Source organism: Euphorbia lathyris, chromosome 4 (assembly GCF_963576675.1).
Source record: "Euphorbia lathyris chromosome 4, ddEupLath1.1, whole genome shotgun sequence".
NCBI classification, from domain to species: domain Eukaryota; kingdom Viridiplantae; phylum Streptophyta; class Magnoliopsida; order Malpighiales; family Euphorbiaceae; genus Euphorbia; species Euphorbia lathyris.
In genome coordinates, this window is record NC_088913.1 from 31,180,100 (window position 1) to 31,201,756 (window position 21,657).

The 21,657-nt window shown below is 39.5% G+C and overlaps 1 protein-coding gene across 1 annotated transcript; it reads right to left on the reverse strand.

Moving 5' to 3' along the window:
• Nucleotides 1-15,715: 15,715 nt before the first annotated feature.
• On the reverse strand, nucleotides 15,716-20,256 carry LOC136225927 (bifunctional riboflavin biosynthesis protein RIBA 1, chloroplastic). Its single transcript, XM_066014098.1, has 7 exons — nucleotides 20,069-20,256; nucleotides 19,051-19,429; nucleotides 18,729-18,950; nucleotides 17,843-18,165; nucleotides 17,552-17,681; nucleotides 16,409-16,705; nucleotides 15,716-16,324 (listed from the first exon to the last, which is right to left on the reverse strand). The coding sequence occupies exons 1-7, from the start codon at nucleotides 20,128-20,130 to the stop codon at nucleotides 16,055-16,057; spliced, it is 1,683 nt and encodes a 560-aa protein (XP_065870170.1). The 5' UTR covers nucleotides 20,131-20,256; the 3' UTR covers nucleotides 15,716-16,054.
• Between the last annotated feature and the right edge of the window lie 1,401 nt (nucleotides 20,257-21,657).

Below are 21,657 nucleotides of genomic sequence, written 5' to 3' on the forward strand. Positions count from 1 at the left end.
GGAGTTAAGGGGGTAAATAAAATATTCGATAAGTTGAAGGGGTAAAATGACCAATTTGGACAAGTTAAGAGGGCTAGAGGTGTATTAGGCCTTATATATTCAATTTCGTATTTTAAATATATTTCATTTAACTTTTTTTCCTTTGAAGGTATTTCATTTAACTCCTAAAATAATCTTTAAAGGGGTTTGGTATTTTATGGAAATTTGGATAAGGATAATGATATAAAATTTGGATAGGGGTAAAAATAAGATAAAAAGATTTATAGGTTTATTTGATAAATAGTTTTTTTTAGAATAAAATTAGAGCTTTGAGCTATTTTAAAGGTTTTGATTAACCAATTTTTTAATATTAATGTTTGGTGGAGAGAGGTTTGAGAAAGTTTATTTGGTCCTAAAAACTAGATTCACCAGTGTTAAATACCTTTCGATCTTTATATTAATGAAAAACTTGTAAATTTCTCGAACAAGTTTTGATTTATTTACTTCTTTCTTCTTTCTGTTGAATCATTGAAAATTTGAGTAACAAATGTAATCTTCTAAAATTTTGGAATATACTGATTGTAATGTTGTTCAATTGAGGTCTTTTCTCTTAACATTTTGTTTAAAGCTGCAGATCCTTGCCCCTTCTACTTCTAGCTATTGAGGATCGCCGAGGCAACTCGGCGGTGCCTGGGGGCGATGGTGCCAGTGCTGCCTTTGAAAATTTACCTCCACGAAAAAAATTAGCCTCCCCTTCTGTTAGCGATATTTTGCGAATATGCTAATTTCAACCTTGTCACGTGTGGTTAGGGTGCGGGCGTGCCAGAGAAGATTACTTCTCAATTGAAATGGTTAAGTTTATGGGATATGCACGCCAAAAACTTGAATTCTAAACGAAACGATTGGCGAGGGACGCAAGGATTGAAAAAGTCCCTCTTGGGTCTCTAGCGCCGTTATAGAAACTTTGCTAGATAATTTGTTTTATTTAAGCTAATGCGGGTAAATTGAAGACGAGAAAATAAAGGAATTTAAAGTGCGAAATTGACACAAGATTTGGTGAAAATTGGTATTTTATTGATGAATAAAGGTTTGAATACATGAAATTGGAAATGAATTACAATTGAGAAACCTCCATATTAAACATATAGGTAATCAATTGAATTAGAACGAACAAATCAATACGAAGAATTGAAATGCAATAAATAAATTGGAATTCAACAACAAACTCGGAGCCACAATAGCTATCTCGGATTGATGTCGAATTTTGGTGTCGGCGTGAGGTCCTTGGAGAGCTGCAACCGGTCGGGCCCGTACGGTATATGATCTTGGCAAAACGTTGGTAGGCAAATGAGGCAGATTTAAACCTTAATTTTGGGAGCTTGGTTGGAGTGCTTGAGAACACGGAATTGGGCAAGTAAATAGTGTAAATTCAACTTCGGGAAGTTAGGAACAACTTTCTATAAGGGATCGAAGGCTAAAACGAATTGTAAACAAACGAAATTGAGGATTGAAAATGACTAGTTGAATCTGGAAAAATCTGGAAACAGAATATCTAAAATGATTTGAGGTGCAAAGATCAGCTTGTAAACGGAGTTTCCGGACACGGAATTAAGTGAATCAAAAGGCTAGATTAAAATTCAGGACGTTAGGAACAACTTTGTCGAAGGGATTGAAAGCAAAAAATGACTTTAAATGGACAGAATTGAGCTTTGAAAAAGGATGGACGAATCTGGAAAATTACTTAAGAAAAGAAATTCTAATTGAAAACTTGAGCAGAGTAACGACTTAAAAACACTAATTTGAGTCGAGAAACTTGAAAAGAGGCTTTGGAACTTGAATTGAAGCTAAAGGAAGCTAAATGAGCTAGAAGCAAAGCTAGAAAATGGAAAGAGGAAACAAGAACTTGAAGAACTAAGAACTTGAAACTAGGAACTAGAGAACATTGAAAGGGACCTTTAGAGAGGGGTTTTGTGTTGTGATTGAGTCGAATGCGTTTCCTGAAGTGAAGGCTATCTTATCCAAAGAGGCCGGGACTTATGTCCAAATGATCAGAAGGAAATTGGATAAGAGGGAATTGGATGATGAGGATCATGTGCATTTTCTGTGGATGATGCTTAGCAATTATATTTTTGAGCCGTTAGGCCTCAGACCTACTGCAGAAATTTTGATCATTGCTAAGGCTCTGGCTTCGGGCCGTCGTTTAGCTCTTGGCACCATGTTGTTGGCCTCAACATTCCACCGTCTAGCTCTTACTGTTGAGGATAGACCATTCATAAAACCTAGAGGTGGTTTGTGGCTGTTGCAGCTGTGGCTTTTTATTTATTTCCCTCATCTGGCCACCGCCTCGTCAATGGAGACTTCGGGACATCTTGGCGTGGACCTTTGCTACAGCTCTTCGAGTTTGGCTGTTAGTGTAGTTGTAAGATTTCTTCGTACTTTGGTGCCATCTACTCATAACAAGCTGTTTCTTTTTTGGGAAAAAGATAACTCGTGTCTACCATCTTGGGCTCTCTCTTACTTGTCCGCTGCCCCCCATGAAGGTGCTGAATGGTGGATGACGGTATGTGCGACACGTCGGTTACACCATGGAGTGAACCGAACTAGAATCTCTCGCTCATCAAACCCTGGTTTGACCTTATATGCACCCTGTCTTTGGGCACGTCAGTTAGGCTTTTTCTAATCTATCCCGGGGAAACTCCCATTTCCTACCCCTTCACAGCGGTGTGGGGCTAGTGATGAAGATATAGCGGTTGCGGTTCTGGATGCGGGATATGATCAGGGGCCACTTCTGCTTGGATCGGATCAACCTTCGTTTGATGCTTGGTGGGAGACTGTTTTTCAGCATTGTATCCCTCCTGTTGGTAAGCTCTTTTATTTATTGTTTTTTTATATATATATTTTTATTTTTATTTTTTATATATTTTTTTTTGTAGACTCAAGCGGTAGCTCAGGGAAAGACAATAATCCGAATTTCCTAGCTCCGAATGAGCTTGACGCCAACGACAATGGGAAAGGAAAGGCAATCATGATGGATGAAGGAGAGCGGGTGGCTATTACTGCGGGGCCTTCCGCGAGACAAATGGAAGAAGAAGACGACTCCGACGAGGGCCTATACTTCGGTTTTGAGGATGAGACGCTGGATCAACTGGGGGCATGTTGGAACTTGACGTCTTCGCTCGGCACTTTGTCTCTTGACGAGGACTCGACTGAGGTGGCTATGACTCTATTGCAACTTCCAGCACGAACCCATCTTCCTTCCGCGTCTTCTCTGAACCGACTGGTCCTTGCGCCATTGTCTCAGGTTTGTGTGATCTTGCTAATCTATTACTTATGAGTCCTGCTTGAGATAAATTGTTTAGATTGATTGAATTGCTGAAATCTGGCAGGAATCAGCTCTTGTGCGTCCTTTGTTGGTCCCTGTCGGTCTTAAAGCTGATAATCCTTTTGCCGATTTGGATTTTTCGTTTTTGAAAGGACCGTCTACTGCTGCAGCTGACTCATCCTTGCCTAGTGATGACTCGTTGAGTGACGCTCGTGCCAACCTTAGCAAGCTCGTTGCTTCTCCTCTTGATTCCTGGACTCCTACTCGTATTGCAAGGGCAATGACTGATTTTGATCTAATGATGGGTGCGTGTGCTCATCCTTTCAAGACTGAGCCGTTGAAATCCGCCAAGAACCATGTGTTGTTTTGCTATCAGTCCTATGTTACTGAAAAAAACGTGGAAGCGGGTCTTGCAGCTCGGGTTAGATCAAACATGGCGGAGCTCGAGTCCTATAGCAAGAAATTTAATGCTTTGGTTGACGCTGAAGAAGCGGATAGGCAATGGTTAGCCAAAATTGCAGCTGTAGAGGAGCGTCTTTTGGTGTTCGAGAAGGAGGTGGCTGAAGCTCGAGCGTCTAAAGCGGAAATGGTTAGAGCCAGTTCCGGTTTTAGAGCTTGTTTCCCGCGGATGGAGGAAGAGCTGGCCCGTGAGAAAGATCGATTGGTCAATCATTATGATGAGATGCTGGCATGGCACCGATAGAGCGAGCAACACAAAGAGGCTGCCTCCAAACTTTGTGAATCTTGGGCGAAATACCCAAAGCCTGATTTTTGTTTGTTTCCGTGAGGTATGTTCACGGGTTGCCCGTACTTTCCCTCTTTGTTTTGAGTTTGTACGTTCATTCTTTTATTTATTTATTTGTGTAGCACAAATGGACATTATTTTGTGAGTTGATTGCCGCTTGAACGTTTGCTGGGTCATCTATATTTTTTTTCTTTATCTATTTGTGGCCATGGCACACTTATTCTTTTATTGATGAACATTTATAGTACTTGCGAAGACAATATACAAATGCTCTGAAAAATTGTAAATGCCCAGAGAAAGAGCGCATACGCCCTGCGTGTACCTGGATACGCCCCGCGTATTTGTGCTCCTGACCCTGAAACACTTTCTCAATGATGAATACGCGTGGCGTATTTGGTTTTATGCCCCGCGTATTCTCGCTTCTGGAGAGCATCTTCTATGCACGTCTGGTATACGTCCTGCGTCTTTGGGGCACGCCCCGCGTATGAGGACGCACGCCCCGCGTATTGTCAAACACGCCCTGCGTATTTGAGCTTCTGATCTTGGAGCATCTAAAGAAGAAATTTACGCGTGGCGTCTTTGGCATTACGCCGCGCGTAAATGAGCCTCTGGGGTGTGACTTTCGTGCGTGCCTGAGTCACGCCCTGCGTGAAATCAAGACGCCCCGCGTATTTGGCCTTTTGAGTTGTCCTTCGGGATGTGCTTCCTTTACGCCTTGTTGGCTGGCTACTTCGCACGTTATACATCACGTGTTGTGCGTGACTCTCCCATCGGTTCCTGTGTTAATTACGTCCCACATACTTTAGAAATATTTCTTCAAGTATTTACCGTTAATGTATCTCTTGTGTGGTTCTCCGCCCAGGCTCTTCAACCAATACGCGTTCTCGGGAAGCACCTTGTGGATTTGAAATGGTCCTTCCCAGTTGGGCGACCACTTCCCAAGCTCACGATCCTTCGTCCCGATTGGTAGAATTAGCTTCCACACTAGCTCGCCTTCTCTAAAGCTTTTCTTTTTTACTTTTTTGTTGTACACGTCTTCCACTTTCTTCTTTTGGATCATCATACAATCGAGCGCTTTCTGCCTTTCGTAGTCCAGATCTTCTAGCTCCATGGTCATGGCTTGTACATAATTATTCGGCTCCAAGTCATTCTGACGCATCACTCGGAGTGAAGGAACGATGACTTCCAATGGTATTACCGCATCATGGCCAAAGGTTAGGAAAAATGGACTTACTCCGGTCGCCCGTGTCTTAGATGTTCGCATAGCCCACAGTGTTTCTAAGAGAACTTTGTGCCATTCTCTAGGATTGTCTTCTAGCATCTTTTCCAAGATTTGAATTAGAATTTTGTTGGATGCTTCGGCTTGACCATTTGCTTGTGCGTAAAACGGAGTGGAATGTATCAATTTAATTCCGTATTCTTCTACGAACTCGTTCATATCTTCGCCTGTGAACATGGTCCCTTGATCCGTGGTGATGGATTCTGGGATTCCGAATCCATGAATCAAGTTCTCTTTGATGAATTGGATCACTTGCGTTTGGCCGACTTGCTTCATTGGTGCTGCTTCTACCCACTTGGAAAAGTAATCTGTGGCAACTATGATGAAACAATGACCTTTTGATGAAGCTGGGAATATTTTCCCTATTAGGTCAATAGCCCATCCTCTAAAAGGCCACAGCTTCACCACTGAGTGTAATTCTTCTGAAGGGACTCGTTGGATTTGGCCATACAGTTGACACTTCTTGCAACCCTTCGCATATGTGATGCAATCGCGTAGGATCGTTGGCCAGAAGTATCCATGGCGATTGATAAGCCATCGCATTCTCCTTCCGGACTGGTGAGCTCCGCATATGCCTTCATGGACTTGCTTCATGACCTCCATTGCTTTTGGGAAACCGAGGCATTTAAGCAGCATTCCATCGTAGCTCTTACGGTACAAATCACCTGCCATCAACATGTAATTTCGAGATTGAATACTTAGTGAATATTTTACTTTTTTGGAAGGATCATTGAGGTAATCGATGAATGGTTTCCTCCAATCTTGAGCTAAGTTAATATCGATGTCGAATGATTCAAACTGGACGCCTCTATCCGCCACGGAAGGATGGCCCTGTCTTCTGATGATAACGACTTTGTATGCTGTATCTTTGGAGATTTTCATTCCAGAAGCGATTTGGGCTAACTCGTCAGCTTCCCAATTGTCGTTTCTTGGGATATGCTCCAAACTGACCTCATCAAACATTTCCAGAAGTTGAATTGCAAACGCGAAATAAGGTAGCAAAGATAAACTTGAGCATTTATATTCTCCTGTTAGGTGCCGGATAACCAATTGTGAATCACCGAAAATCTTGACCTCTTTCGCTCCTAGGTCTATCAAGATTTCTAAGCCGATGATTAGAGCTTCATACTCAGCCTGGTTGTTCGTGCATTCAAAATCCAAGTTTACCGCTAATATTGTCTTAGTCCCAGATGGGGCTGTGATGATCACTCCTGCTCCGTTGGAATTGTCTATGCTTGAACCATCGAACTTCAACTACCACGGTTCTTTATGCGTCAGATAAATTGGCAGTTCTGCTTCTTCGGGATATTGAAAGTTGGTTGGGTGGTCGGCCATAAAATCTGCAAATTGCTTTCCCTTTTATCGAGGATTGCGGGAGATACACCAAAGTGAACTCGGCCAATGTTAGTGACCATTTTCCTATTCTTCCTGAGATGATAGGCTGGTTTAGCATGTATTTGATCAAGTCGGTGCTAGCAATCACATAAACTCTCGCTTTGAGCAAGTAATGCCTCAACTTTGTGCAAGCAAAATAGAGGGTTAAGCACATCTTCTCAACTGGGCTGTACCTCGTTTCTGCCGATAGCAATGTTCGACTTAGATAGTAGATGGCTTGTTCATGATGGTTTGCATTGTCTGGGGCAAGCAAGCACCCAATTGACTCGTCGGTTGCTGATATATAGAGCTTGAGTGGAGTACCCTCCCTTGGTGGCATTAACACGGGTGGGTTGCTCAAGTAAGTTTTGATCTCTTCGAACGCCGCTTGATGCTTGTCGTCCCACTTGAAGCTTTCTTCGTCTTTGAGTCTTAACAGATCTGAGAAGGCTCTGGATTTTCCAGCCAAGTTTGATATGAATCGTCTCAAGTAGTTTAGTTGGCCTAAGAACCGCTGCAACTCCTTCTTGTTCTTCGGAGGTTGTGCTTCTTTGATTGCTTTTGCCTTATTGTCGTCAATCTCGATTCCTCTTTGATGGACTAAAAATCCGAGGAAGTTTCCTGCTTTGACCCCAAAGGCGCACTTTAGAGGATTGAGTTTCAAATTGTACTTACGCATCCGCTCGAAGCTCTTCCTCAAATGGCCGACGTGTTCTGCCTCTCGCTTGGATTTGACAACGATGTCGTCTACGTATACTTCCATGGAGGTGCCAAGTAAATCGTGAAAAATGGCATTTATTGTTCTTTGGTATGTGGCGCCGGCATTCTTTAAACCGAATGGCATGACGACCCATTCGAACGTGCCGATGGACCCTGGGCAACGAAATGCCGTTTTTGCAATGTCTTCTTCGGCAATGGGGATTTGGTTATATCCCGCATAGCAATCACACAGAGATATTAATTCATTTTTAGACACAACATCTACTAACATGTCGGCTATGGGCATCACATAGATGTATTTTGGCGTGGCAAATTTAGATCGCGAAAATCTACGCATACGCGTAGCTTACCGTTCTTTTTCACTACAGGCACGACATTAGATAGCCATACAGCGTACTTTGCTGGTCTGATGAACTTAGCTTTGAAAAGCTTTTCTATCTCTTCCTTCACCTTGCTTTCAACCTCTTTGCTCATTCTCCTTGTTGGTTGCTTGAATGGTTTGAACTCCGGCTTGATTGGCAATCTATGTTCCACTATGTCCTTGCTCAACCCGGGCATTTCATCATAATTCTAAGCGAAACAGTCTTTGAACTCCTGAAGCAAAGTGATAATAGCTTCTTTCAATGTCGAGCGTAGTAAGTTATTGACGAATGTAACCTGAGGTTCCTCTTCTGTCCCTAGGTTTACTTCGTCTAGAGGGTCGACTGCCATGGAACCTTCATCTTCTAACTTCAGGTTCGCCCTTTTCAGATCTTGTAATTGGATTTCTTCTCCTTGAGGATCTAGTTCTGTTATTCCTTTGGGTGTTTCGATTTCTGAGACCCTCATGTCGTTTTCTCGATACAGTTTCTCCGCCAGTTGTTGCGCATTCAGTTTTGATATAGCGGCTGAAGCTACCGCTTCTTTTCTCGATGTTGTGCTAGTCATGGAATTTCTTCTATTATTGGTTCGTCACGGAGAGGGCGAGCCTTGGCGCAACGGTAAAACGTTGTTGTCGTGTGACCAGAGGTCACGGGTTCGAGTCTTAGGAGCGGCCTCTTGCCAATTAAATTGGCAAGGGAAGGCTTGCCCCCAATACACCCTTGTGGTGGGACCCCTCCCCGGACCCTCGCTCAGCGGGGACGCGTAATGCGACCGGGCCGCCCTTTTTTTTTTTTTTATTGGTTCGTCACGGAATGGCCTTCGACGGGGCACGATTGCCGTTGGCTTTAGGATATTCTTGATCTCTTTGTCGCATGATTGCTCTTTGTGATTGGACCCAACTCGAATTGGGCCAACAGATTCCTCGTAGAGTCTGGCTTCGACCACATCGGAGTAAGCTTCGAATGGCTTCTCGTTTGCCCGAACAACTTCCACCTCGTCTCCTTTCCAAAATAGAAGGAATTGGTGTAATGACGAGGGGATGCATGAGTTGGAATGAATCCAATCTCTCCCTAACAGTGCCTGATAACTCGCGGTTGAATTTACCACGAAGAAAGCGGCCATGGCGGTGTGAGAGCCAATGGTGAGTTCCAATGGTAGGACACCGTATGTCTTTGCAATTTCTCCCGTGAAGGCTGAAACTGACACCTCTGATGAGATTATATCTTCCTCTGATTCCCCTAAGGCTAGGACCATCTTCATAGGCATGATGTTAACGGCTGATCCATTGTCGATGAGCACTCTGGAGATTGGTTTTCCATCTACATGAGCCTTGATGTATAGAGGTTTGATATGGCGAGTCATCCTTGGAGTGGGCTTGTCAAAGTAAACCCTCTTCATGCCCTCTTCACCCGGTGTCTTCGGGACTGTGTCTTTTTGCTCCTTATGCTCGGATTTGGGGCATTCCTTCTTGGTGTCTTCGCTTCTAAAATCCGAAGGTAAGATTAAAGAGGTAGCTGCATAATCTACCCGTATGATGAAATCTCCAACCCGGATTTGGAGGTTCTTCTCTTGGTTTTTTCCTCCTCTTTCCGCATCGTTGGAGTTGACGCTGGATGACTCCTTTTGACTATTTCTCTTTTCTGCCTCTCTTTTCCTTAATCTTCTCTTCGCATTCTTGGAGAGAGGTCTTGGGAATTTCTTATGGCTATTCAATTGCCATTGATTTAGGGGCGACGTGCTCGAAGGTGTCACGAAACGTGGCCGTTGTTGTTGCACGTCTCTTATCTTTGTATTCTGTGATTGCCTTGAGCTTTCCTCCAACTTTGGTGGCGTCGCTTTTGGTACCCATACCTGTCGGGTTCTTACGTCACCCTGTTGCTTTCCTTTGCCCCCCCCCCCCACACTAGTGAAGTGGCATTGGTCATATTGGCTACTGGGAATGGGTCCTCGTCGATCAGCATGCTTTCCTTCTTTTACGGGAATTGGAGTATCCCGCGGTTAATCCTATCCTGCACGGCGTTTCTAAAACCAAAACATGCTTGAGTGTTATGGCTCCAGTTGTCATGATACTTACAGTAGTTTCGTCCGTGTATTTCTTCTTTGGATGGGATCACATGTCTAGGAGGCAATGTGATGAACTGCTCCTTTAGCAGGTAGTCGAAGATCTCTTCCGTCTTCGAGACGTCAAACGTATATTGAGTGGTTGGGATTAGACCTGTTCATGGGTTGGGCCGGGCTGGGCTCGGGCCGGGCCTAACCGGGTTTGACATGTAATTAGTTTGTCCAAGCCCAGCCCAACCCATATTAAATTTGCATTGGGCTCGGGCCGGGCTGGGCCAGATTAAGGGAACTGATTCCCAAGCCCAGCCCAGCCCGCCCAGCTAATTTATTTTAGATTTAAAAAAAAAAATAAAAAATAAATTATAATTAGTATAAAATAACAATCAGCAATTTAATTAAATATAGATTTTTTATATATTTCTTATAATGTTTCATGAAATATTAATAGTATGTAAGATTCTATTTTGTATTTCAAAAGAAAATGTATGTATTGTACATGGTGTATCATATACATTATATTTTATTGGGTTATACTCTCTAACAAATTTTAATATATCAAATATTAATTACTTTTTTAACAAAATAATGATAAAAACATAGTATATAATATAAGGGCGGGCCGGGCCGGGTTGGGCTTGGGAATTTTAGGCAAATCCCAAGCCCAACCCATTATATGCGCGGGCTTGAACGGGCCTGGGCCGGGCCGGGCTAAACATAAAATATACATGTCCAAGCCCAATCCATAAAAGGCGGGCTTGGGCGGGCTGGGCGGGCCAGCGGGTTCTTGAACAGGTCTAGTTGGGATCCTTTTAACTACCTCGGGTGCTTTGGGATTCTTTACCAACACGGGACATGTTCGAGATCCGGTGTTCGTTAAGTCGGCAATGGCTACCTCATGCGTTTGTACATCCCCTTGGTAGCTTCCTACAGAGTTCTTCTTGCGTCGATGATCTTCCCTCATCAACTCCTCGTACTCTGAAACCTTGGCCACCAACTCGTAGTAGTCGCGGAAACCTACCCCCTGAAATTTCTTCCGGTTTTCGAATTCCAACCCACGTTGGGCAATCTTCACGAACTCGACCTCGGGGATGTTGATTCGACAACGATGTCGCATCTTTTTGAATCGGTTGATAAAATTTTCAACCGGTTCTCCATGTCGTTGCGTCATTCGGGATAGCTCCGCAACACAGATCTCGGGCTCCGTTCGATAGAACTGGTTGTGGAACAGCCTTTCCATTTGTTCCCATCCATGAATGGATCCGGATGGTAAGGTGGTGTACCAAGAGAAAGCTGGTCCCGTTAGTGAACCTGGGAATAGCCGCAAGCGTAACATGTCGAAGTTCGTGTCCATGCTCAAACCGCTGCACTGAAAGGTGAAGCGTGCCACGTGCTCCACAGTGGATTGCCCTTCTTCTCCTGAAAATAAAGCGAAATCGGGTACTCTAAAATTGTGGGATAAAGGGTATAGCTGGTCATAGTGCCGTGGATATGGTTTCTGGAACTCGGATCGGTATACTTCCCTCACGGCTGGTCCATAGATCTCTTGGACGATGTTTCTTATGCGTTGGGCCTCTCCCAAGTTGTTGGTGGGCTCCATGCATGTATGCGTCGTCCGTTATGGGTGAAAGTTGGCTTGTCTCACATTGCCCCCCACATTACGAGCATAGCCTTCCTCGTAATGTTTGGCATGGTTACTAGGTCCTGTATGAGATCTAAACTGTTGTTGAGGTGGCGGGATTTGAATAGGTTCTGGGCTGATCCTGTCACCGCGCTCATTGAACCTAAGATTCTCTTCTCGAGTTGGTGGCAGGGTATACCTTTCCCCAGTTCCTGATGTCGGTGCTTTCTTCCCACCGTCTACCGGTCCTTGAGATGTCGACCTTTGTGTGAATAGCTCGGTGCACTTTTCCGGGATTTTGCTGATTTCTCCGGTTAAATCAACGATCCTTTCCTCGAGAGCCGATCCCTTGTTGGAATTGTTCACCGCCTCGTTGTTGGCTTGTATTGCCTTGCACACATCCTCATAACTTTCTCTCATGGATTGTGAAAATCCATGTAGAAATTGGTCGATCTGCTTCTCTAGTTTTGCTAAAAATAGTGCCATGTCGAATATGGGTGGGCCTTGTTGGTTTTCACCTCCGCTATTGTTCATGGTCTCAGCCGCACAACCTTCAGGCATGCCGGGTTCGTTGCTCTGATCCCGGTTCTGATTTTGACTTTTCTCGGAGTCCGATGGGATGGGATCTTTCCCCGTGTTCTTCATAGGAGGCATTCTTCGTGAGTACTTATGGGTGAAAATTATGAAATTATGTTAGTAATCTAGTGCTGAAAAAGAAAGAACAAGGAAATAAATAAATGCTTATTAACGGAACAAAAGCAAGGCATGAAAAACAAGAGTTTTAAAGACTAAATGAAAAATATATACGTGGTTTGAAAAGAAACGGGCTTTTGCAATTTTTGGCAAAGCTTAAATAAAGGTCCCACTGGACGTGCCAAAAATTGTTAGCGATATTTTGCGAATATGCTAATTTCAACCTTGTCACGTGTGGTTAGGGTGCGGGCGTGCCAGAGAAGATTACTTCTCAATTGAAATGGTTAAGTTTATGGAATATGCGCGCCAAAAACTTGAATTCTAAACGAAACGATTGGCGAGGGACGCAAGGATTGAAAAAGTCCCTCTTGGGTCTCTAGCGCCGTTATAGAAACTTTGCTAGATAATTTGTTTTATTTAAGCTAATGCGGGTAAATTGAAGACGAGAAAATAAAGGAATTTAAAGTGCGAAATTGACACAAGATTTGGTGAAAATTGGTATTTTATTGATGAATAAAGGTTTGAATACATGAAATTGGAAATGAATTACAATTGAGAAACCTCCATATTAAACATATAGGTAATCAATTGAATTAGAACGAACAAATCAATACGAAGAATTGAAATGCAATAAACAAATTGGAATTCAACAACAAACTCGGAGCCACAATAGCTATCTCGGATTGATGTCGAATTTTGGTGTCGGCGTGAGGTCCTTGGAGAGCTGCAACCGGTCGGGCCCGTACGGTATATGATCTTGGCAAAACGTTGGTAGGCAAATGGGGCAGATTTAAATCTTAATTTCGGAAGCTTGGTTGGAGTGCTTGAGAATACGGAATTGGGCAAGTAAATAGTGTAAATTGAACTTCGGGAAGTTAGGAACAACTTTCTATAAGGGATCGAAGGCTAAAACGAATTGTAAACAAACGAAATTGAGGATTGAAAATGACTAGTTGAATCTGGAAAAATCTGGAAACAGAATGTCTAAAATGATTTAAGGTGCAAAGATCAGCTTGTAAACAGAGATTCCGGACACGGAATTAAGTGAATCAAAAGGCTAGATTGAAATTCAGGACGTTAGGAACAACTTTGTCGAAGGGATTGAAAGCAAAAAATGACTTTAAATGGACAGAATTGAGCTTTGAAAAAGGATGGACGAATCTGGAAAATTACTTAAGAAAGGAAATTCTAATTGAAAACTTGAGCAGAGTAACGACTTAAAAACACTAATTTGAGTCGAGAAACTTGAAAAGAGGCTTTGGAACTTGAATTGAAGCTAAAGGAAGCTAAATGAGCTAGAAGGAAAGCTAGAAAATGGAAAGAGGAAACAAGAACTTGAAGAACTAAGAACTTGAAACTAGGAACTAGAGAACATTGAAAGGGACCTTTAGAGAGGGGTTTTGTGTTGTGATTGAGTGTCTTTTAATGAAGGGGAGGGGGTCTATTTATAGTATTTTGGAGTGGCATTTTGGTAATTATTCAGTGGCGTTTTGGTAATTATTCACCAACTAACACAACTACCTCCATGCCACATCACCCCACTACCTCAACTTCTACTAACTACCATCAACTTCCATTGACTGCTTCCAACTGTTGCCGGAAGAGGCAATACGCCCCGCGTATTGTTGGTTACGCCCTGCGTATTGGAGGTCCTGAAGCTTGTGCGTTTTGTTGATGGTATCTGCGCGTGGCGCCTCTGGTGTTACGTCCCGCGTTGGAAAGTACGCGCTGCGTAAGAGAAGGACGCCCCGCGTGTTTGTGCTCCTGAACTTGGAACGCCTTGTTGATGCGCTTTACGCGTGGCGTATAGGAAGACACGCCCCGCGTAAAGCAGTCTCTGAAGCGGAACGTCTTCGGGTGTGTGGAATACGCCCCGCGTGTGAAAATATACGCCCCGTGTATTTGAGGTGAGCTTACGAATTGTTTTTCTGATTTTTATTTATTATTATTATTATTCCCTAGAAAAAATATAAACTATATCCTAAATTTAACAACAAGTATTATATATATATATAAAATAAATTTTATTTATTTTGGGCCAACACCTTCAAAATTTTAAACTTGCAGCTAGCCACCATGGTTGCTGCTTCAACAGGGAAGTCAGCCCATCGGGTTAGACAATTTTTTTTTTTGGGTTAGTTACATAAAAGTTAGTAATTTTTTAAATTATTACAAATGTGTCATTCATAAAAAAAAATTATAATTATGTCAAATTCATTGACTTTGGTGGAAAATAGAAAATGATGAATTTAAGGATTTTTTTTGCTTGGATTTAATTTAGTAACTGCCCATTTGATAAAATAAAAAATATGAATTTTTGATATATTTGTTAAAGAAATTTTATAGGGTTAGTTAACTATAAAATAAAAATTTTATCAAAAAAAAAACTATAAAATAAAATTGAAACTTGTCTTTTCATGTAATTTTCTCTTTTTTTTTTTTAATTAGACTCTTGTCCAAAAAGTTTTTTTTGGTCAAATACAGTACAAAATTACAATTAAATCACATCACCAAATTAAATTCTTAATATATCATTATTCTTTATATATTATGATTTTATACCATAATTTAAAAATTCTAGATTTCAATTCATAAATCATAAACTCTAGAAAATATATTCTAGACTTCTAATTTATAAATTCTAATCCTTAAAATATATCAAAAGTACTGATTTTACTAGTTAGACATAATCCAAAATTATGATTTGACATAGTTGTAAATAGTTTTTAAGATGAATTTATGTGTAATTTTTTTTTTTGCTTAAAAACTCCAAAACAATGTTGTTTACATAAATAAATAAAAAACTAAAAGCTGTTATTTTATAGGTTTAACGAAACACTATATTTTTTACGGTTGTGAGTGAAACGCTAAAAATTTCTCTAGAAAGCTGCAACAAACATCCGTATAATCAATGTCGTCATAATCCATCTAAATCAATTGGTTGAACCAATCTAACGTTGAAAGCTCTAATTGAATCAAAGCTCAAGTAAATATTTCTACTATGAACCAAATGTTAATCAGTTGAATGAGTTTATACAACTAATTGCTAGTAAATTTTTATACCTTGTTTTACATCAATTATGGTTAATTTGAATAGCAAATAGCAAAGAACCTTATGTCACTTAATTAAAAATAAAAATCAATCTTAGAATTATTCAATGAATTTTTTTATATAGTTGGTTAAAAGTAATTATATATATTTCACTTTCACTTTTGCATTTGTATTTGATTTATATATATTTTGTATTTGATTTACTATTAATTTGCACCGAAGAACTGTTTATTTTTATTTTTGTGCTATCTCTTTTTTTAGTGGAATGATATATACTTCTTGGAAAATTATAAAATAATGATGTCATCTGTCAACGATACTGATAACATTCATCTACTGTATTCTATAAATTTCGTTGTCTTAAATTATTTCCACATAAATTGATTTTATTTATTGATTGTAATTAGAACTGCTTTTCTGGGAATAAAATGACTTAGCCTGATTGCTTTGTAAATTTTTGTCTTCAAATAATAATAATAATAACCTTCAATTCATAGTCGATTAGCATATAATTGAAAATGAAACTGAAATCAATAATGTCTGTGAATCTGTACATGAAAACCTATAGTTTGCCAAATTAGCAGAGAATTGAAGAACAATAAACCACTAGTACAGTTGCAAAATCAAGAAATGGTGGACTAAATTGAAAGATCAACTGCGATTTAGCTGCATAAATGGTATTTCTTACGACTTATCATACAAAAGTATTAATAACAGTTCTTCACTGTCATTTTCTTCAATTGAATGTGGAATAAAAGAATCTGAATTCGTCTCCATAATCAATTCAATATATATATATATATATAGAATTTTGTCATTCCCTCGAGTGAAAGAGGGAGCTTACTTCATTATAAGTTAGGAGTAGCATCTGGTGCAGCATCAATGGTTGATTTAACATTGCCACCAATAAGGTTGCCTAACCGGCCATTAAATTCCACCCCATACACATGGCCCATTTTTGCACGTTTCGTCTCGAGATATCTCTTGTTTTCTTTTGTTATCGTTGTTAATAATGGAACCCTACCTACAACTGTCAAACCGTAACCCTTGAGCCCGATGTACTTTGCGGGGTTGTTCGTCATTAACTTCATTGTTCGCACACCCAGATCCTGTAAAATCTGTAACAAGAATCCGATAATTTGAGCATATATAAGGGATTGAGTAAATAATGCCAAGAAACAGCTCACTGTGATAGGAAATACCTGAGCACCAATGCCGTATTCTCGGGAATCAACAGGAAGTCCTAGCTCTTCATTTGCTTCGACTGTATCGCGCCCAGCATCTTGTAGGTTGTAAGCACGAAGCTTGTGGCCTAAACCAATGCCTCTTCCTTCATGTCCACGGAGGTAGACCAGCACACCCCTGCCTGCAGCCTCAATCTGCTGCATTGCAAGTGCTAACTGGCTCCCACAATCGCATCTGGCTGAACCAAATATATCACCTGTGAGGCACTCGGAATGTACCCTCACAAGAATATCCTGTCCATCTCCAATCTCACCCTGTTTCAATGACAGTTGCTGACAAGTAAGAACCTCTCCAATTTTTGAAGTTCACACCGAAAAACATCTAGTAAATATTGAGGCCATTATCATTTTCTAGAAGCAGCAAAAATACAATATTGTATCCTCACTGACTATATAAAGTGAGGTCAATATCGAGTATTTGAGGCTAACCAACAAGTCCGGATACATTTCATAGAAAACTATTATCCAATACCATATTTTGACATCATAATTTAGAATAAATATAGATGCTTAATTTGATTGGCAGAAAAAATGAAAAGAGAACAATGAAAATTCCATCTATCCTTCACATTCAGTTTTAGAAAGCAGATTAATATATAAATTACTTAAGTGTAAGAAATAATTATATAAAATAGAGTTCCAGTTTCGTTATAACCTCACTTAATATCAACAGGAACCATTTTCAAAAGCCACCAATAGGAAATGTTCTCGAGAGCCCAAAAAAAGAAGCCCAGAAAGTAGCATAAAAATAATTTCTAGTCTGCTCCTTCAAACACTTGGGATATTCCTGAACAATCTGTTTTCTCACTCCCCGGTTCTTATTTTCCCCTTTCTTAATAGAAGAAAGGAGATTTTTAGGTAGAGTTTAAAACAGTGATGCAGGGAGATATATTGCATTTCATTGATTGTCACGTGGTCCTCCTTGATATAATTTATCCTAACCAATCCACAAATAAAATAAAAGAAATTTAAGCAGCCAGCATAGACAAATCTATTTAGTTTTTGTAAGCTGTACATTAATATTAATCTGCCTTAGTTTTGGAGATGGCCCCAACAAAATTTAAAAGGACTCAGATCATTTAAATTGTAAACATTGCTCACCTTAACCATAGCAATATGTTCAATGCCATCTATAATTGATCTATAACAGTAAGCTGTGAATGGACCCCACATCGTTGGTATCCGAGCAGCAGAAGAACGATCTACTAATTTCTCTCTCTTTCTCCGGTACCTGTCCATTATAATCAACTTCAGTACTAAGTATTCATTTTACCCCATGAGTGGAATTCTGTAAGAGCTCTTAATTGCAAATGTGTAAGACACCATTTAACGAAACTTTAGTGATTGACATGGGAATAAAGTGAAGCTCCTAAAAGAATGGAGAATAATTACCTGATTAAATCAGCAATAGAAATAATCTTCAGATTCTCCCGTTGAGCAAATTCACGAAGCTTTGGCAATCTAGCCATGGAGCCATCATCATCCACAATCTCACATAAGACTGCAACTGGTTGTAATCCAGCTAGAACAGAAAGATCAACAGCAGCTTCAGTGTGTCCAGCTCTTTTCAAAACTCCACCCTCCCTGTACCTGAGTGGAAAAATATGACCAGGCCGGTTGAAGTCTTGAGGTTTTGAGTCTCTGGATGCAAGTGCAAGCACTGTTGTTGCCCTATCATGAGCTGAAACCCCTGTTGTTGTTCCATGTTTAGCATCCTACATTCACAAGCAAAAGCCAAACCCAGATTATTGTTGGGAAGTAGATCACATGAAAAAATAGCAGCCAACATCCGCTTGAAAACATATCAGGTTCTTTAAAATTATTTATGTTTCTTCCAATAGGTAAAATTACATTGTTCAATTAAAATGGATCTGTAACAACTAAATTGCCATTAACACGAGAACACAATGGATCCAGTTACATTTGTATCATGTGAAAAGCATAAGCAAATGTTATGAAGGTAATAAGTAAAATAAGATAAAAAAGAAACAGCAGCACTGCTGGTACTGTAACTTTTAAACGGTTTTACTTTTATCATATTTTACAAGGCATTGTCTCCATAATAATTGGTCACTCCTTTGCAGTAAATGTTTCATAAGCATGCTACATACACAATTACGACTGAAACAAATGAAATCCCATAATTCAAGTTGCTTCCAACGAATTAAAAACAGTTTCTTATTTTCTACTGAGAATGTTATTATGCCAAATACATTGACAAGAGAATTTAAATTAATATATTCCAGATATGAAATCTTGTATCAAATGCTGCACGTACCACTGTCACAGTGAATGCAGTCCGAAGTTTTTCATCATTTGCATTTTGTGTAACCATCAAAGGGAGTTGTAATCTGTCGAGATATTCTCCATCCATGCTCACACAAACAATTCCAGTACCATGCTTCACAATAAAAGCCATAGCTTCAGGTGTTGCCAATTCTGCTGCCATTATAAGATCCCCTTCATTTTCTCTGTCTTCGTCATCAACAACCACGACCATCTGCATAAAATACAATCAATAATGCAAAAGATTTTGAAAAAAGAGGTACTAAAACCTAAAAGCTTTGCAGAAGGCTACCATAATATGGTGAAACAACTACCTTTCCTTGACGAATATCTTCAATGGCCTCAGGGACGGAGGAAAAACCTTGTGTAGCATGATCCAAATCAAACTCATCATCATCAATGGGGAAACCGTTAGAACTGGGAGCAGTATCTGCTGTCAGAGTTCCAAATGCTATTGAGTCAGACTGTAGTTTGATTCCAACTGAACCATTTTGAATGAAAGTCCCCTTTGCTGCAGTATTATTTCCATTGGAATAGGATAATAAGTCACCTTCATCAGATACTACAGCTGCACGAGTTTTACCAACACCCCTTAGAGTGAGAGAAGATTTACTACCATCAAATCGGATCGAAGCGGAGTTGAATGTTGTCACTCCACGCAATCCATTGAACATTTTGAAATTTCTGCATGCTCTGCGCATAGGATTAATATATATAAGCATTCATTAAACCTCAAAAGAAAAGATGGGACTAGTAGAAGCCTAGAAAGCGATACCATTCTAGTCAATTTCAACAGAAAAAGAAAACTATCAAATGTAAAAATATATTTTCCAATGCATAAATAAACGCTGACAAGAAGACTCTTCTAACTAAGTTGCAATAGCAATTTAATGAGCCAATAACTATGTAGCCAAGCTGTATATATCCATGTCCTTGAATTACCAACTACAGAATGCAGCTGCTTTAGATAGAATGAATTATTAGCCTGGAGAAATCTAAAGCTTTAACTGAATTAAACAAAATTACAATTCGAATAATTGTTAATCAAATACAGGTATAATAAGGAAATATATGAACATCATACAATTCAAACAGAACGGGTGAAGTGATCCAGAAAAAATTAAATCTCAAGATCCGTTGACATAAAAAATGATGGAATCAAACAAAGAAGTCATTGACTATTAGATTCAATTCAACTAAGCTCATATGCGAAGAAAGTAGATTAAAATTCTAAATTAATGCAAACATATTAAAAAAGAGAGCCAAATGTAAACAAAGCGAGGATTGAGTCTAATTTATTTGAAAAAAAGAGAGGAGAAATGAAAAACTCACGGTGTAGAAGGGAGAGCTGTTGTTCTAGATGTTGTGGAAGAAGGGACGCTAATAGAAGCCATAATTTTTATAAATCCCTCTCTGCTACGAACTCACAAATCTAAATCTCTTTTGAATCTTACAGCAAATGCAATATTTATAGAGGTTTATCAGTCAGCGAGAAATGGAGGAAGAGGCAAAATTGAGGAAGGATGCAGAGACGAAGAAAGAAACATCTTCGAAATTGCAATTTGTTTTGTAATTTACTTTAATACCCGCGGGTCACCTATAACTCGCGTCAACAACCGTCATTTCTTTAATTTACAATTTTATTTATTTATTTTTCTGGAAATATTAAATCAAAAGTAGACGTAAAGAAAAATAAGTAAAAAGAAAAGTTAATTTCTTTTCATTATTATGGTATTTGACCGTCAAATTTATTTGTTATAAATTCCTTCTCACTTCAATCCAATTTCTGTAGTGGAGTTAGAAATCTTTAAAGAATTTTTTAGTCCTTATCCCTGTTTACAATCGTTTGATTAGAGTTCAAGAAATTATTATTTATATTGCAAAAAAAATTATTATTTATTCCAATTTTGGAAACATGCTTTCTTAGTAAGCCCGCAAAATCTACCAAAACCAAGGTTGAAATAAGCTAGTAATTTTTCAAAAATAAAACGCCACCAATAATTTGGTACGCTCAGTGGAACCATTTCCAATGTTTAAAAGCTGATTCAAAGTAAAGCAATGGTGATGAGAAGAGAACACCAAGATACGAAAAATGCTACTACATATACTGTTGTATTTTGGTGGTTTCAATTAAAGTCACTTCTTTACAAAAAAAAAAAAAAGCAGTAGTATGGGTCCATTGGTACATTATTTTTAGATGGCACACTGATGGTTATATTCAATGAATTTATATTGATGAACGTGATAACGACTTTGAGTGTTGTGTTTATTTTCTTTGTATGATACATTATGATAGTGAATATGGTTGCTATGTGGAATGAGTCCACATGTTCCATGAAAACCCACATGGTCATAAATACGTTGAAATGTGGGAGCATTTGCGGAAGATTAGTATGTATTGCTCGATCAACTATCTTTTTAACAACAATAAGAGGGAAAACCTTCAGTTCTATTTTCCTTGCCAGCAATCTTGTTTTGTAAAAAGTATGGTCACGAATCTAGTGGATCATGAGACTTATAGAAATTATGTCTACTCCAATACTAGTTATAAATCAAATTCTTTTGAGAATTCCAATCCCAATGAAAATGTGGAAGCGTTTCAAGTTGTTGAAAATGGTGAAAAACAGAATCTTTACTTGTAGAGAAACAATCAAACAACGATTCTCAATAAGATACTAAAGAAGGGAACAACTCATTCAAGAGATGACTGATCTAGGATTAAAATTCATAAGATCCCTTTACGAAATTTGCTCGACAGTCATCCAAGAGGAAGAAATTTAGCATAATACAAAATTGAAGACGCATTTCACACCCCTAAATCCTTTTAAAGTCATAACAGTAGAGGGAGAGATTCCTGACATGGATAAAGAAGCAGTTGTCAAAACTCAAGATGATGATGACGATGTTCTCTATGACTGTGA

Coding starts and splice junctions, on each gene's coding strand:
- LOC136225927 (XM_066014098.1), bottom strand. CDS start 20,130: ATGGCTTCTATTAGCGTCCCTTCTTCCACAACATCTAGAACAACAGCT. Junction 16,706..17,551: donor AACATATTGCTATGGTTAAG/GTGAGCAATGTT, acceptor TCATTGAAACAG/GGTGAGATTGGAGATGGACA. Junction 16,325..16,408: donor AATACGGCATTGGTGCTCAG/GTATTTCCTATC, acceptor TTCTTGTTACAG/ATTTTACAGGATCTGGGTGT.